The 19187-nt window shown below is 33.7% G+C and overlaps 1 protein-coding gene across 8 annotated transcripts in view; it reads right to left on the bottom strand.

Moving 5' to 3' along the window:
• raw overlaps window positions 1-19187 on the bottom strand; it is a 71251-nt gene that overhangs the window by 4688 nt on the left and 47376 nt on the right. For 7 of the 8 annotated variants that reach the window (XM_070107079.1, XM_070107078.1, XM_070107081.1 and 4 more), the window contains one exon: window positions 546-652. In XM_070107079.1, coding sequence (XP_069963180.1) covers window positions 546-652 — 107 coding nt within the window. Of the gene's footprint in view, window positions 1-545; window positions 653-760; window positions 1517-19187 lie in introns of those variants that run through there. The other variant, XM_014247187.3, reaches the window with a different exon arrangement.

Here is a 19187-nt window from a genome sequence, read left to right as displayed (position 1 = left end):
CAAACTGACCCATCATAATCAAGATTAAGATCTTTTTATACTCTATCAAGCGATAAGACCTGTGAAGGGTATTACAGCTTTGATGTAACTGTAACGGTTTTTGGTGTGTGTGTTTTTATTATTATTATTTTTTGAACTTTTTTTTTTTGTCAAAATTTCCTTGTTTTCTGTTTTTGGTTTTAGTTATTTTAAACACATTTATGATTTATATTATTGTATATAATATTGTTGTGGATCTATTTTACAACTTTATTTATTAAAATTTTCTTTTTTCATTAATTATTTTTAATTTAGTTAATATTTAAATTTAAATTAATTATATTAATTCTTAGCATATATTTGATTATTTTCTCATATTCAATGGGAGTCAATATCATATATCATTTCTTTTGTATATTGTTTAAAAAGTTTACTTTATTTTTTCAATTCATTCTGCTAAAAATATTTTTTGGGATATTTTTATATTTTTTTCTAGTATTTTATTCTATTTTTAATATTTATGTCTGTTGCTTTCACTTTTTCTCGAAATTTTTGTAAATACTTACTTTGCTTCTCACTCGGATGAAAACTCAGCTCATGAAAGAGCTCCTGTGTGCGCTCCGCCGGCACGACATTGCAACGCGCTTTGGCACGCCAGGCGTTAAGAACTTCTCTGCAAATAGAATAAACAAACAAAAATTAGTTATTTTACATTAAAATATTTATGAAACAATAAAAAATATTTAATTTTAAAATGCAACTATGAATAAAAACTATTTACGAGACAAAACAGCAGACAACACCCAAGCGCACAGTCCGAACTTCGCTGTGCTGCTGGGCGGCACTAACGGTGTCAGACGCCAACAACCACATGGAGCTGGTATCTAAGTCATTGACCGTGTGGCGATTGCGCACAAATGCATTGCAGCCACGAAGCGGCGAAGATGGCGCGCGGTAACAGGGGACGACGCCAAAAAAGACAATCCAAACTAATGGTAATACGAAGTGAACCCAAAATCGATAGTAGGCATGCTGGCGGCTGCCGTGCGAGTTTTTGTTGCCCACAACAACGAGCGATTGCATCATTGCAGGCGGACAGCGTGGTGGCAGCAAAAACACCAACGCGCGCGAAAGCTAACAAGGCGCTAAAGAGACGAGTGGTCGTTAACTAGCCTACGAGTAGCTAGTTTTTGTTGTTTGTTTCAGCTTCTTCTTCGTATTTTGGACGCCTAAATGCGCCGTTTGAACACAAATCGTGGAAATGAAATCATCCAATGGTTTTGTAATGCGCCACCAACCACCAGCCAACACCACAAGCGCACTTTGGACGGGCAAACAAATTTACAAGAACAAAAGCAAAAAATAAATATTAGACAAAAGACGCGCCAAACGTAGTTCAGCGCGAAAGCGACATTGAATCCAACGACTGGGCGCGCTAAGGCGACAGCGCACGTCACGACAGGCACAAGCGGAAAAGCGCAAAGTAAATAAAATTCCACGCGAATGCAAATGCGGCTGGCGCTAGACTGTAGGGATGTATGAAATTAAAGCATTCCAAATGTGGCCTGTTATGAATCTATGCCCTGGCATGGCGCTGAGAAGATTATTAAGTAGTTTATTAGGCGCTCAGTTGGGCTGCTAAGCCGCCAGTATCTCGCGAAATCAGTAATTACGCCATATTTTCACATTTCGCGGTAATTAAAGCTCGTTAATAATTTATTGTATACAAGTATATTTGAAAAGAGATTAAAGTTCAAAATTTTTTGTTCGTGAAAACAAGTATTAATCGGAAATATTTATAAAACAAGTACACTGCGCAGCAACAAAGGCAAAACGCTGCGAAAAACAGACTCAGTTTTATTAATCCATTCAATATTATATAATTATCAATTTTATGTGGTCATAACCATTTTTATTTTCAATTAGATTTTCAATAATTCTAGCGCAATGCTCGTAGTTGTGCAAATAATTAGGAAAATATATTATTGTATTGTATAATATAAATATTTTTTTATTATATGTTCCATTAGTAAAATATGTATATATATTTTAATTATTTTATTATTTTATTTTTATTAAAAAAATAATAATTTATTTTAGTTCATATTATTTATTACAAGATATTTAAAATTTTTTGAAAATTTCAATACTTTTATGAAAGTTATTTTACAGTCATATAAAATAAATTCCAATTTTCCAAATTAATTATAAAAATTATATTATTTTAAAAAATATTTTTCTTTTTGATTTTTAGCTCTTTAAAAGGCTTCCTCAAAAGGGTTTTAATTGAAATTTAGTCACAACTGCTAATTTATGTATAATTTTTTTGTAATGTTATTGCTTAAAATATTAAATAAAAATGATTAAAAATGACGGTTATAAGTTTTTAATAATTTTTTAATACTTTTTTCATTTGTATTATTGTTAGAATATTTAATTAAATAATTAAATATACGTACATTTATTATATAATATAACTTAATTAAATTTAATATAAAAAACTTCCTAATATTATTTACGTTATTAATTTTAAAGTTTTCTCCATTAAAACTTTTTTCAAATTTTCAAATTAACTAAAAAAAAATTGAATCGTAATCAAACAAAAAAATAAATACAAAAATAAATATTTTTAAATCGAAAATTTGACAAAAATGTTATAAAACACATTTTTTTTAATATTATTATTTTTAATTTTTTTCTTATTATTATTACTTTTAATTTTTTTTTCTTATTATTATTATTTTAAATTTAAATTTTTTTAATTAAATATTATTTTTTTCATAAATGTTTATTTTAAAATTTTTTCAATTGTAATTTTTTTAATTAACTAATATTTTTTCCAAAAATATGTTTATTTTAATTGTTCTTTTTTTAAGCAAACAGTTTAGATTTTTTATAATATTTTGATATAGTGTTAGTAGTAGTAGTGGTTAGTAGTTTTCGATTTTATTGAAAAAAAAGTATCTTTTAATTGAAATTAAACAAATAAAAAATAAAAATATTTTTAAATGAAATTAAAATAATAAAAATATTTTTAAATGAAATTAAAAAATATATATATATTTTTAAATGAAAATAAAAAAGTTTAATAAAAATATGTTTTTTGTTGCAATTTTTTTTTTATTTAAACTATAATTTTTTCCCAATTATTATTTTTCAAATTTATTTCAATTATTTTTTGTTTAGGTTATCACTTTAAATTTTATATATTTGATACAGTGATATCTTATCAAAAAAAAAAACAATATTTTTTAATCGAAAATTTGAAAAAAAAAATTAAAAAGAATTTTCGACATTAAAATTTTGTTGAATGCTTAAATGTTTGATGTACATATTTAACCATTCAAACAAATTTATTCTTTTACTTATGTTTCTTATTTTTATAAAATTTTATTCTTTATTTAAAATTTTTTTATTTATTTATTTTATTTCAGTTTTTTATTTTTATACTATTTCTCTTCATATATATGTATATATTTTTTGGTTTTGCTTATTTTTGTTTTCTTTTGTTGTTTATATTTTCGCTTGTTTAATTTTTATTCTTTATTTTGAATAGAGCTCTTAGCTATTTATTAATTGTTTTTAAAATAATAGAACATTTTTAGTTTTTCTTTATACTTTTATTAAGTTTTTACATTTACATTTTACTTACAAATATTTAAAAGTTTCTGTTGAATTTTTTTTTTTTTTTTTGTTAGAAATATTTACTTTCTTTGAAGCATATTTTTATTCAGGTCTTTATTAATTATGTTTTAATTTTTTCTTTTGTTTTATTATAAAAGTTATTTCATGTATATTTTTATTATTTTTGCATTTAAAATTTTTTTTTGTTTTTATTATTACATTAACGTTTTACTTATTTATTTCTTATTTGGAAGTTAAGTTTATTTTTTATTCCGACAAATTTTATTATTTAAATTTTTTTATATTAAATTTTTAAAATATTTTGTTGTATAAAATATTTTTTATTTTTCTTCAAACCAAACCACTGTAGCTAAAGAAGTAATATATAAAAAAACTTATTTTTCATATTTTACCAACCCTCCCCGACCCCTGACACCATAATGATCTCAACTCATAAGCGTCACAAACTTTTATTGCATTTAATAATTTTTTGTTTACGTGGTTTGTTTTGCGTTTTTAATTTCAATTAAATTTTTGTTATTTGCCACTGTCACTGCACTTCCTATTTTTAAATGTCATAAATTAAATAAGTGAAATATGTGTGAGCATTTATGACTGTCAACTGATGCGCTGATGCATCGAGGTGACTTTTCCTACACAGATGTATATACATACATGTACATACTAAATGTACATATGTACATACATACATATGTATATTAAATGTCCATATGTCCATAGTATTCACATGCATCACCATAGTTCATGTAAGCATTTGACGCGCAAAAACAAAGGCGTCAGACTGTGAGTTGCTGCTACAACAACAAAGACAATCGTTGTTTATATTGTTGTAGCGGTGAAATGTCATTGTCATCTTGACGTTCTGTGGGATGAATATTTTTCGACTGTTAATTATTATTCGTCAGAGTTCTCAAGGTGATTATGACTAAACACCAGAAGTCAACGTTCTTCGAGAATATTTCTTGCGCAAATCAACGAAAACAAATATAATTAAGATCAACTTTGATCGATCGTTAGCGTATATTAAAAAATCGAAAAGCATTGATTGGCATTGATTAGTAATCGATAGGACTTGTTTTTGATTAATAACTAACCCAATGACTACATTCTTGGATTGACAGTTTGATGTGACACAATCGATTGGGCAGATAATCAAAAATTCTGATAAGTATTGTTTAAAACAATAATAGCAAAAAACTATAAAATTATAAAAGATAACAATCCGAAATTCATAAAACTTTGATATATTATCGATATTGTAAACTCGATAGCAAAATTTGTATCGACATCTATTTAATATTAGATCACTTTCGATTGTTCATTAAAATTATTTAAATATTTTCATGTCAAGTACGATCGATACAACACAACACAAAGAATATATCGATATTTTTTTTAACGAAAACAAATACATTTCGTTACCAGAACCTTTGCTATTAAAGTCTTTTCGATTAAGCGTAAATAAAATAAAATGTTTAATAAAAAGAATATAATCGGAAATATTCGAAGCATAGGCTTATGAAAATATTTATGTATGGTATATATCACAAAATTTTATGCTTAAAATTAAACACAAGAGTTCTGATAAAATAAAATAAAATAAAAATAATTAAATAAATAATAGAAATTATCGATATTTTTATCGATAATTTTTAATCGATAATTTCAATTATCGTTTCATTCAGATTACGCAGAATAGAAACCAAATATTATAGAAAATATATATATAAATTAAGTCTAACGATAATTTTACCAGTTAATATATGTATGCACATAGAAAAAACTTGTAAATATGGTACCGTAATTCTGAAATTATGTCAGCATCTTAATTAGTTTCTTCAAAACAGGCCAAATATCTCAATGAGTTCTCATATGCAGTCAGTTCAATGAAAATTAAACAAATAAAATATGTCACAATTCTTATCTTGCTCATATTTTTCTCCAAGTGTTGAAAAGAGGAAAACAAACCAACAACGGTTGGTGATAAAGCATACACAATACTATTATTTAAACAATTTCTGGCGCTTATCAGTAATTAAATGAGAATATAAAAATATACACAAACAAAAGGTCATTCATTTACAGAGTTTACTCACTTGCAATACAAACACACACAAATGCATGCACAAATGTAAATATGTATGAATGTGTGAATGAATGAGTGTTTATAGCGGCATATAAGTAATTAAAATAATAAAAATGTCTAATTGTGGGTAGCGTAAAGCAAAATAAGAATAAAAAATAAATTAAAATTAGCAATAAATAATAATAAGAATATTATTTAATAATAATAAATTATAAAGTAAAAATAAAATTAATCAATTAAATAATAAAAATTTAGATTCCAAGAAATATGTTGAAGGGTTGTGTAATGTAGAAGAAAATAAAATGTAATAAATATAACAATTAAAAAAAATATTAAATTAAAATATATTATTTAAAAAATTTGTTCAATAAAAGGCAGAGCTAAACTTAAAACACGTCCGTTTATTGCGGCGATCCAAAGGAGAAGAAGGAACTTACAAGAATAGTACAATAGTTAAAGCGAATAATTGAAGTACGGAATGATAAGAAATAGAGAAACACTTTGCACAGGGTGCATCGTGTGATATAAAATAAAAATAGAAAATAAATCTTAAACATCCTGCCCGGTCGAAGCTACTGCTTCGAAATCGTCGGGTTGTAAGAGTAAGCACAGTTTCTGCACTGCTCGGGCGCACACTCCATAAGAGGTAACCAATGTTGCGTTGCGTACCAGGCCATCCCTGCCCGGATGAACCTCTGTTATGCGACCCAGTCGCCAATGTGTTGGGGGAAGATTTTCATGTCTGACTAGGACAATGTCTCCAACATGAATATTTTCGGTACGCCTCCGCCACTTACTTCGTGTTTGCAGGGTTGCCAAATACTCTTCACTCCACCGATGCCAGAACTGTTGATGTATTCGTCGTAACCACTGCCAGTGCTTTAGTTGGTTAACAGGTATTTCCGCTACGGTAGGTTCTGGCACTGCGATAAGAGGAGCGCCAATGAGAAAGTCTCCAGGTGTTAGCGCATATTTGTCTTCAGGATCATCCGTCAGCGGTATAAGTGGACGCGAATTCAAACAGGCCTCAATTCGTGCCGCCAGCGTCTGTAATTGCGAATGCCACATCGCCTGGTTACCTATTACCCGTACCAGATGTCGTTTCGCGGACTTCACAGCAGCCTCCCACAATCCACCTTGATGGGGAGCACTAGGTGTTATAAAGTGCCAACTCGTCCCATTGTTGGCAAGATATTGCGGATTCTGTTCATTGTGCCAAGCAGCTAGATCTTCCCTCATTACCCGATTGGCTCCTACAAAAGTTGTAGCGTTATCACTGTATAAGTCGCGACACAGGCCGCGTCGACTAACGAAACGCGTGAAAGCGTCGATAAACGCCATTGATGACAAGTCATCCACTAACTCGATGTGCACAGCTTTGGTAGCCATACATACGAAAACTGATAGATAAGTTTTCACTCTACTGCGAGATCTTTTAGTGCCAATGCGCAGTGAAAAAGGACCGCAATAGTCGACACCTGACACCAGAAATGGCCGAGATACGCAGACCCGATGTCGTGGTAATGAGGCCATCTGTTGGGTAATGGTAACTCCACGATGTCGTCTGCAAATCACACATTTATGTATTGAACTGCGTACAACTTGCCTTGCATTAAGGATCCAGTAGCGGTAGCGTAGAGTATGCAGCATTAGCTGTGTACCGCCGTGAAGGGTGTCGATATGAGTTTGGTGTACCAGCAGCCTAACTAAATCGCTAACCTTTGGAAGTATAGTTGGATGACGATGTTCTTCGAGCAATGAAGACCCATTAATGCGACCGCCTACCCGTATGATACCATGATCATCCAAGTAGGGGTTAAATGGTAGTAGTGGGCTAGAGCTTGATAAATTTGTGCCTTCACGTAAGCAATGTAAGTCTTGCGGAAACGCGGACGTTTGATCAATACGAATGAGCAATTCAAGCGCGGTATCCATCTCTGGAGTTGTCACACGATGTTGGCGAAGACGGCGATGCTTTGGTAACCAGCGAAGTATTATAGCTGTAGTTCTGATTAGTCGTTTGATCGAACTAAACCGCTGTGTTAATGGAATATGTTGTCCATCGAAACGTCGGGTGGTGAGCTGCAACCGAATTGAAGATGCGAAGGTTAAAACTCTGGCCCTCTCTTCAATCCGCACCTTTACAACTTCGTCTGCTTGTAACTCCGGTACCTGGTTACACGGAGTTGCCTTCTGACGTAACCAATCTGGACCCGTCCACCATAAATGGTGGCTCAGCAACTCTGATGGAGTCACACCACGGCTCGCGCAATCTGCTGGATTCTGTTCCGAAGGTACATAATGCCAACAATCTAGAGCGGTCAATGCTTGTATTTGCTGAACCCGGTTGGCAACATATGGTTTTAATAACATTGGCTGTTTGCGTAGCCAGCACAATACAATACTAGAGTCCGTCAGTAAGTGTACAGAGGCATCTACCAAACTAAGAGCTCTGCGAACATTATCAATCGTCTTAGCTAATAGGAGAGCTCCACATAGTTCGAGTCGAGGGATGGTGGCGCCTTTCAGCGGCGCAACCTTAGTACGTGCGGTGAGCAATGATACCTTAACATTGCCATCACTGTCGATTGTGTGTGCGTAAACGACCGCAGCGTAGGCCTTCTGACTGGCATCACAAAAACCATAGAGCGTACTGCGACGAGTTGCATTCATCCCAAGCCAACGAGGAACCCGAACCTTGGCGAGAGTACATAAATCATCCCGAAATTTAGACCAGATATTGCACAGATCTTTCGGTAGTGGGGTATCCCAAGATATACCCGCAGACCAAAGAGTCTGTATAAAAACTTTGCCCGATATAATGACTGGTGCCAGAAATCCAGTGGGGTCATACAGTTGGGCTACGTCACTGAGAACTCGTCGCTTCGTTGGCAATTCATCATAGTGTTTCAGTGATACATTAAACAACAACTCATCACTTACCGGGTCCCAACGCAATCCTAACACCGTAGCTATAGGGACGTCAATATTGCATTCATGTATAGAAGATGATTCGCCAATTTTCGCTAGAACGGCGGCTCTATTTGAGTTCCACTTCCGTAACCTAAAACAACCAGCCGTCAAAATCATGGATACATTTTGGGCTAAGGTAACCGTTTCATTAACGTCAGTACAGCTCGTAAGGAAGTCGTCTACGTAAAATGAAGAGAGAATGGCAGTGCGCGCCGACTCAGCTTGCTTATGGTCGCTCACCACTCTATAATTATCGATAGCACATTGCTGCAGCGCTCGCACTGCATTGTAAGGGCTACATGCCATGCCATAAGTCACCGTCGTAAGCTGATATATTTTAATATCCTCGTTCGGGGATTCTCGCCATAAGATACGCTGGAGATCTCGATCCTCTGGTGCTACTAAAACCTGGCGAAACATCTTCTCCACATCGGCTGTGAGAGCAATTGCGTACCTTCGGAAACGGTAAAGGATATCGTTCAACGAATTCTGAATGGTTGGACCCACACGTTGTATATCATTAAGAGAAACACCATTTGACGTTGGTGATGAAGCATTAAAAACGACACGAAACTTGTCTAGTACGGCATGATGCGGAATGTGATATATACGACGGGAATCACTGTATGTACCTAAGGCTTCCATGTGCCCTAGGTCGATATACTCCTTCATGAAAGCAATATATTTGTTACGTAATAGTGCATCGGAGGCCAGTCGACGCTCCAAACGATAGAATTGTCTTAAGGCACTGCCATAAGAGTCGCCTAGGGGTGATGCGTTAGCTTGCATTAGTAAGCGCACCATGTAACGCCCTTCTGATGTTCGTGAGTGAGTCATTGAGAATATTCGCTCGCATTCATCATCAATAATCTCGTCAGCATAAGACCCTTCGTCGAGCTTCCAAAAGCTGCTTACAATCTCGTCCAAACGAGACTCTTCCAAAATTTGAGCGCTATATGAGCGCAAACCTGACTTATTTACTGAAGATGTTGATGCAGGCCCAAAAATAACCCAACCCAAACTCGTACGTTGTGCATGTGGTTCGTTAGGACCACCCTTGATAGTATCTCCCTTCAAAATGAGACCCCAAACGTCAGCTCCTAGCAGAAGATCAATATTTCCTGGAGTACCAAAATGCGGGTCTGCCATTTGCAGACCAGCCAAGTGTTTATACTGATTTCCAAAGATTTGTGCTGTTGGAAGCACCGAGGTAATAGATTTAATGACCAAGGCATGGATTGCCACTGAGAATTGCAAGTCCGTTGACTTGAGTGTTATTGCCACGACGCCCTTGGTGCGTGTACAGGATAATGCACCAATACCCTCGACCGCTACATCATAGCTACTTCTATGGAGATTCAAAGCATTAGCAAAGCGTTCTGTAATAAAACTTACTTGTGATCCAGGATCACATAAAATCCTCGCCAGTCGCTCCTCCGAGTTGTCTCCAGAAACATACGCACACGCTGTAGCCAAAAGTACGATCTGGTCACCCCGAGCATGGCATCCGATTACAGAGTCGTGGTGTCATAACGTGGTTTGAGCCGGTACTAACGGTTGACAGGGCTGCGATTTAGTACTGGTAGTAGTTACCACTCTCCTCGTGGCGGAAAGCGAAGCAGAGTGCTGTGATTCTCGACAAAAAATGGTATTGTGCCTGCGGCCACATTGGCGACATCCTCCAGAGGGACACTGTTTAGACATATGCCCTGACCTTAAGCAGTTAAAGCATAAGCCTGATTTCCTGAGGACATCGAAACGTTTCTCTGGTGGTAAGTCCAATAAGGTTGGACAACGCGTAACCTTATGAGGGCATTGACAATACTGACACTTTGATTCTTCCATTGAATGGTTGCATTTGACGGTGCGCGTGGTTGATAAGCGCTGATATGGACGGCCGGATACTGTGTCGGGACCATCTGCGACCCGAACAAGATCTGTTGACAGACTTTGAGCCCTTTTCTCCAAGAATTTCAATAAATCCGATAAGCTGGACAACTCCGTTGGAGAGCAGTGCATGCACCATTCGCGCCTTGTTGTAGGAGGGAGCTTTGATACGACGATAGGTACAGTTAATGCATCCCACTCTTGAACTGGCAAATTCATAACAGCTAATGAACGCAGAGAATCGCTTACAACATCCACAATATTCAGCAATGATTGCGCTGACTCCTCTGACGCCGACGGAAGGTTTAGGAAACGCGCAACGTGAATTTCTGCCAACTGCTTGGGGTTATCATACCGTTTTTTCAAAGCTGCCCACAGTTCTTCGTAACCTCCAGAATAAACACCACCAACCAACGGCACTGATGAGCAAGGAACAGCTTGACGCAACTTACCAAGTTTGTATGCAGTGGGTAATTCCCGGTTGTGTACTAAAGTCTCGAACGCGTCCTTAAATGCCAACCAATTATGTAACTCACCATCAAATGATGGAATATGTAACGGCTCCAACTTTAACTCGACCGTCGAGTCTATATTGCCCTCCCTGGGAGTGTGTGACTCGTCACCTTTCGTCGAACGTAAGCGTATAAGACTGGAACATAGGTCGTTGTACACTTCTTCGGTGACGTTCCACCATGCTGAATGTACTTCCAACTCCTCGTCTTTCGCAAAACTGAGGAGTGCCTCGTGATTTACGAGCATGCGGTCGTAATGTGATCTCGCCGAATTCAAAAGTTGCTCAGCCTTGGATGCATCTAATTCACCTGCGTGCGCCTTGCGCACCTGATCCAACGTGCGAGAAATTGCAGATGCATGAAATTGGCGAAGATTTATTTCTGCCATTTCCAATTTATGTACATGTAAAGTGCGGTTATGCTTTACAGTGGTACTGCAGAAACTGAACTTTATCCACAAATATCGCCTTAATCCTTTACGATAGCGTCGAGACAATTTACTTATGAGAATCACCAATTAAAACTCTCAAAGTTAGCAATGTTCTTAGTCCTCACAGGAGGCACCAAAAATTATGTTCAATAAAAGGCAGAGCTAAACTTAAAACACGTCCGTTTATTGCGGCGATCCAAAGGAGAAGAAGGAACTTACAAGAATAGTACAATAGTTAAAGCGAATAATTGAAGTACGGAATGATAAGAAATAGAGAAACACTTTGCACAGGGTGCATCGTGTGATATAAAATAAAAATAGAAAATAAATCTTAAACAAAATTATTAAAAAGAAAAATGATTTATGCTATTAACTAAAACTTCAAAAGTGATTTATTATTTCATAAATTTATCAGGTGAAATAAATAGCTAATATTATAAATGTATAAATTTAATAAACATTTCTGTGACAAAAATTTCATTTAAAAATCTACAAAAAAAAATATTATTTAATTTTTTGTTTTTAACTTTTATTTTATTTCAGCATTTTTTTCTTCAATTTGTTTGCATTTTATTTTCATGTTTCTATTCATTTTTTACCAACAAAAATAAAATTGTTTGGATGTAAAAATAAATAATATTTTTTAATGTTTTAAAAACTATATAAAAAATAATTTTATTTAATTTTCTATAAGAAACCATTTTGTTAAAAAAAACACAGCCACATTTACTATAAATAAAATTTTAAAAAGTAAGTGTTAAAAATACAAAAATGTTTTATAAAATCAACTGAGGAAGCGCCAATCTACAGCCAAAGGCAGCGAAGCAAACCAATCAAATCAAAATCTAAGCTAAAAATAACGCGAATAAATGCGATGATTATGTCATTTGATTCTTATAGTTTTGCAGCACGAAGAGAAATTGTTGCTATATGTATATAGATACATACATACATATATGTATGTAAATAGTACGGTGTTGCCATACAAGAGGTGGCATTGTAGATTCTGCACACCAACGACTGACGACTGCGGAGGCAACTCAAAGCGTGGTTAGTGGTTAAGTTGATGATGATGACAGCAAAGTGTTGCTTGCAGACGCACATACACACCAAAGTAACTCTATGTTTGTATATACATATGAATGTATATTGGTATAATTTTTTTTATTATAAAACCAATTGAAATTCCAAAGTCATTACATTATCAACAAATTTCTTCAAATACAGCGTGAAGTGGCCGCTTTGTGCAGATCGCAATCTGTTCACGCGCTTAAGGCAAAGCGGCTGCTGGCCAATGACCACCTACACATGCTTAGAGCAACGCTAAACAAACGCCAGACTGGCAGCCTCCAGTCAAAGCTGCTGGGTGATTGCTAACCAGCTGCAATAACAACAAAAAATTAACCAACTAAAAACTGGAAAGTAACAACAACAAAAATTAACCACCTAAAAAGTTGATAGGCAGCAGCAGCACAAAAACAACAACAGCTATAAATATAATGCTTAATAGCAACAACAATGCGACTGCTTGCGCTGAAAACCTCAAATCGTGCGGCAAGTTGCTAAATTTGGCAACACTCTGGCTTTTTACAAACTCATTTATGTGTTTATTTTTTCGAGTGGGCCGCTAAATGTTTGCTGTTGAGGTAATTGCCGTGAAGTGAGCGCACAAACTAGCTAGCACAATGAAATAGCAACCTATTTGCTTAAAAACACAAATCCCAAATAATCCATACTACAACAAAAACTAATCCTAAACATAAGCAAGATATTTAGCAAAAGCAACAAAAACAACAACCAAGATTTTCTGTCATATAAATGAGCCCCAATACAAACAATAATTGGAGCGAGGGCGTTGTGGTTGGTGAGCGTATAGACGAAGGCGAAGGCGAATATATATTATATATGAAAGATATATATATGTAGGTATGTATTAATATGTATGAAAGTTTCGTATATGTGTATTTGTACACAATTATATGACGTTATACTATAACAACCAAGGGCTTTAGGCTTAATTCATTTATTTTATGTTTTGTTACGCTCGACACTCAGATAATATTATTGTATTTCGGCAGCGATAACCTAATTTAGAAGAGTGTGAAATTAAAAATATAAATATATATACATTTACGAGTATATGCGTGATCAGCGGGAACAGTCGCGCCTTCGACGCCATACAAATTTTACTAGATTTAATGCAATCAGGAAATAATATAGATACAAAAAAATAATTAAATTGCTTGCTGTGAGTTTAAAGTATTAATTTTGATAAATAGTTCCGAACAAAAAGTTAATAACAAAATTATCACTGAAATAGCAAATAGCAAAAGATATTTGTTTTATTACACCTTGGCGTATATTTAATCCAAAATTCATTGAAAGAAACCTATGGTATGTCAAAGTAGCAAAGGTTGACTTCAGCTAAAAAATAAAAGTAAAAGCGATGACAAAATATTAATATGCTCTACATGTACATGCATTGCAAAATTAATTAGTTTAAGTACAGCTTGGCGTATACGTAACCGAAAGTTAATTTAAATAAATTTATTGTAAAATGGCATAAGTTGACTTCAGCTAAAGTAATTATATTGACTCTTAGTAAAAATCTAGGCATAACTGTTACCAGTATACTAGCATAATTTACATAGAGCTTTTGTATCGAATAAAACAACTTTGTGTATCGAATTAGTTAATGTGAGTAACACCAATTATCGCCATTGATTTAAAATGGCTTAAGCCAGCTTAGCATATAATAATTACAACAAGAAAAAAAAAAGCAAACTTCGGCTAAACCGAAGCTATAATACACTTTACAGGTGTATTTCTTATAGCATAAAAGGGTATAAAAAACTTGTATCTTAATTATGAACGTTCAGTTTGTATGACAGCTGTATGCTATAGGAATCCGATCTGAAAAATTTGTTCAGAGATTGTACTGTTGCCTTGGACAATAAACCATGCCAAATTTGTTGAAGATATCTTGTCAAATAACAAAGTTTTCCTCTTGTATGGATTCTAGATATGGATGAGTTAGTATGTATGGCAGCTATATGCTATAATAGTGCGATCGAAACAAAACGAAGATTGTAACATAGGTTTGAAAAATAATCTGTGCCAAATTTCGTGAAGATATTTTGTTGAATAAAAAAGTATGACATATAAGAATTTGATTTGGATCGTTAAGTTTATATGGCAGCTATACGATATAGTGGTCCGATCTGAAAAATTTATTCGGAAAATACAGAGTTGGATAGTATAATAATCTATGTCAAACTGGATGAAGATATCTTGTCAAATAAAAAAGTTTTTCATACAAGAACTTCATTTGAATCGTTAAGTTTGATCAGCTTTTTAGTGAGAAAAGGACGGGTGCAAAATTTCAGATCGATATCGCAAAAACTTAGGAACTTGTTCACGGACAGATGTTTCATATACGAAAAAATATATAAAATATAAGGTTTAATATTGCTATTTAATATTATCAGTATTTTTAATAATTAAATTTTTTAGAAGATAATAAAATAAATCATAAAGATAATAAATATAGATAAATATATTCTCTACGAAATAATTTGTCTTATACAATTGGAACCTTATGTTTGATTTACTAATAATTATTCATCCTTTTTTTTTTAAATCAACTATATAATAGCATATAATATCAAAGTTCTTAAACAAAAATCTCACTAAAAAAATATTCAACCAAATTAGCCTGGCAGCACCGCAACACATGCAACAACCAATAGGAAGAGCGTATCGCCACATCTTCGTAAGCGGTTCGCAAGCAACAGCGTCGTCAACGCCAGCGAACAGAGATTTGAGTTGTCATTGCAATTTACTTCCTGCAAAGCAGTGCTAATAAAGCTAAAAAGCTGCAGGCACATACAGCAAGCAACGAGACATAAAATATGCCACCAACCGGCCAACATAATAAATGTTGTCCCGTTGACTTGCAAGCGGAAGCAATAATTGTTTACAACAGAACGCTGCAATCAGTGCAAACCTATGCAGCCATAAAGAACTCCCATGGGTGTGTGTGTGTGTAAACAACGAAGGCGAGACTCACCGAAGGCAAGCAAACGAACACTCGGCGAGTACAACGTTAAGAGAGTGAGAGGCGTATGAGTGTGCCAACGAGTGGTGAGAGACAGAGCGTAGTAGTTGAACGGTCTTTTAGCGAACCTACGAAGTCGAGTGAGCAAGAAAAAACGCCAACAAAAAGGCAGCAATGGAGGGAACGACCGTGTGTGTGTGTGTGTGTGTGTATATGTAGATTCAATCGGAACCAGCCACAAAATAATCGATGATGAGGTCATAACTAATAATAAAAATGATTCTATACCTGTACCGCTAGCCACGAGCGCGCCGGCGAGCCCTGCCATCAAGCAGCCAGTCAGCGAGCAGGCGAGGCAGCCAAGCAAAGCAGTCAAACAACTAGCGAGTCACACGGGAGGGGTTAGAAGGGCCGGGCAGAAAGGAAATACTGCATTGTGCACGCTACGAAAGCAAAACAAACAAGCAACAGACACAATAAGCGCAACAACAACAGCAACAGCAAACAAATATGTGAAAATTGTTCAAATGTAGAGCGTGTGTGAGTGTGAGCTTTGTCGGAGCGTGGAGCAGCAACGTCGTCGGAGTGGGAATATACAATAATACTCCGTTGTTACCATACATTTTGTTGTTTTTGGAGGTGAATGGCAACTGCAGTCACAGCAGTACACAGTTAGCACAACAACAACAAAAGCAATAATAAAACATCGAGTGTGTAGGAACTGAATGGCGTATTAAACTCCCGATTGACAAGCACGAGTGCGCAAGCAGCGGCAATAAAAAATATCAGAAATTAAATGCTGTTGAGTTTGGCGCTGGAGGCAGAGCGAAGAGCGTGGCTTCATGCAAAATATATGTAGACTTAGAGACAGCATGTATATATATATGTGTGTGTGTGAGTGTTGGTGATCGTTTATGGGCGCACGAACAGCTGTTGCTTAGACTTGCTGACTACATTGCAGCGCTTTGCATGTGTGATTGCTTTGTTGTTGTGTGTTGAAAAAGTTGTTTGTTGTTTACTTTTGTTACTTCATTAGCTGGCTGACTGTTTTTGTTGCTGTTGCTTGCTTGTACAGTTGAATTTTGTTTGGTTTTTGATGTGAGTATTTATAACGAGCAAATTAGGCCAAATTGATTGCTTCATTATATTGCTCGCTCATCTGCTGTTGGCCAAGTGTGGCATGAATGCAATGAATCATTTTGTGGGCATTTCGAAAGTTTTCATATATTGCAGTTTACCAAAATTTTTAGACTTCGAAAAGCCTATTCTTTGAAGTACAGCGTGTGGAGCTATTTGTTATGAAAATGTTTGCGCTTGAGCAAGACTAACGTGTATTTTCTTATGTTCAGGGTGGAATGCGTTTCAAGGCAGATACTTATGTCGCGTTTACACTAGACAATTAATTGTTGTGAGGAATACAAAACAGATTTTTAATGATAATACACATACATAAGTAAATAAAACAAAAATGAGAAAAAATTTAAAAATAGTTTTGAAACTATTTGGAAACAAAAACATAAATATATTGCAAATAACACAAATCTATGTATATTGGGCCAGAGCCAGCCAGTCATAGTAGAATAAAATCCAATGGAAAGATATAGTAGCAAAAATGTAAGCATAAATAATTTACCAGCGATCTGAACTCGGGAAGAGGGAGGTGAGGGGACTGCTTGAATTTTTAATATTTTTAATCCGACGAAACTACGATTTATATCGAAAACAGTTATGTATGTAGCAATCTTGTAGGTAACAAAACGATCTACAACTTTTGTATTAAGACCTTTTTACATAACCTCAAAATATATGTGAAAAATTCAAATAACCAATTTTTTTGTTTTTAATTTTTATATTTTACAAAAAAAAACTTTCCTCTTTCCCGAAGTTTAGGGTAAACTAACCTTTTCATATAACATGCTGTAAATTTTTTGCTATAAAGTGTTAAATTTTTCACCTTATTTTTACTTCTTATAGGAAAAAGAGCGTAATTTTCGATGGAAAATTCTCTCGTAAAAATATCAAATACTTTTTTTTTAACTTCGTTGGCTTTGTGTTGTTGCTGGTTTTAAAAAATAAAAACATATTTATGCATAAATAAAATTCTGAATGTACCAAAAAGTTAAAAGATTAAAAAAAAAATTATAAAAAAAATTTTATTGATTAAAAAAAATTATATTTAAGAAAATTAATTAAAAACAAAAAAAATATATTTAAAAAAATTTCAGTAAAAAATCAATTGCAAACATTCTCATAAATGAAGAAAATGTTGAGCGACAATTCCATTATAACCAAGCAAAGAACCACTCAGCTGACAGTAAATCTCAGACAAATGCATAAAATCTAATTAATTTTTAATTTCCTTACAATGAAATTATTTTGAAATAATTGCTGAATGCAAAAAATACAAAAATAAAATCAAGAAAATTTTCTTCATTGCAGTCAGCTGCAAAAATAACTCAAGTAGCGCAAGAATTTCCATTGTTGTGACGTCCGTAGCATAGCATGAGACTAAAAGGGGCTGCAAGTACATCTGTATACGTATTTATTAAATGCTATCATCATGTTATCAGTTTATTGATTTTATATTAAGGCTAATAAAATATTTATTTTCGCTGAAATTTTTGGCCTAAGCGAACTTTTGTCTATATAATAAATAGCGATTACGGCATTTTATTATTGAGATTGGCAATTTAGTATATAATTTGAAGTTAAGAAATCGGTACTCATGTGGGTTTGGCGTACACATTTTTATTGCAATTACAGAAGAGAAATTTTTAAAAAAGAATAATATTAATTTAATATTAAAAAAATATCTTTATTTTGAAAACAAAATATTCTTTATTTAAAAAAAAACATTCTGTATAAAAAAAATTACCTTGGTTTTGAAAAAATAAAAAAATTTTTGAAAAAAAAAATATCTACTTTTTAAAAAAAATATTATTTTAATTAAAAAAAAAACATCTTTATTTTGAAAAACAAAAAATTTTTTTATTTGAAAAAACGAAAACTTTATTTTGAAAAAAAAAATTGTATATATTTTATTAAAATATTTATTATTTATTGATATTTTTTATTGTCAAAAAATCAATCGACATCTCACATATTCTCAATTCCAATTTACAATGTCGCGCATTTTAAATTAAGCAATCATAAGACAAACAGACGACATACAATAGCAACAAAAGAAACAAAGCGACCAAAAAGCAACAAATAAACAAGCGAAAAAGGCACAATTGAATAAGAAATCGTGTTGATAAAAATTATCAATTGAATTATTGCACGTTTGCTCAATTAAAACGGCTGACTGATTGATAGTTTGAATAATTGATTGACTTGAGTGTAAAAATGATTATAACAATATTTTTTTCGAGAGTTTACAAATGTTTGTATTGGCAAGTGAGTGAGCTTTGGAACATTGGCTACAATAACGCACTAAACGCACTAGTAAATTTAGGACTAGTTTGTAACTAGTTAATAAAAGAAGTCGTTTTGCATGTTTAGTACATACCATATAAATCCATATAAACCATATAAATTGTTCCCTGAACAAGTTTTTATTCATGACATTTTCATTTTGATTGAAAATATTGTTTTTTTCGCTTTTTTCACATTATTGCT

This window comes from Bactrocera oleae, chromosome 3 (assembly GCF_042242935.1).
Source record: "Bactrocera oleae isolate idBacOlea1 chromosome 3, idBacOlea1, whole genome shotgun sequence".
In the NCBI taxonomy this organism is placed as follows: domain Eukaryota; kingdom Metazoa; phylum Arthropoda; class Insecta; order Diptera; family Tephritidae; genus Bactrocera; species Bactrocera oleae.
Note: the sequence above shows the minus strand (reverse complement) of the source record. Positions and strands in the feature narration are given on the sequence as shown.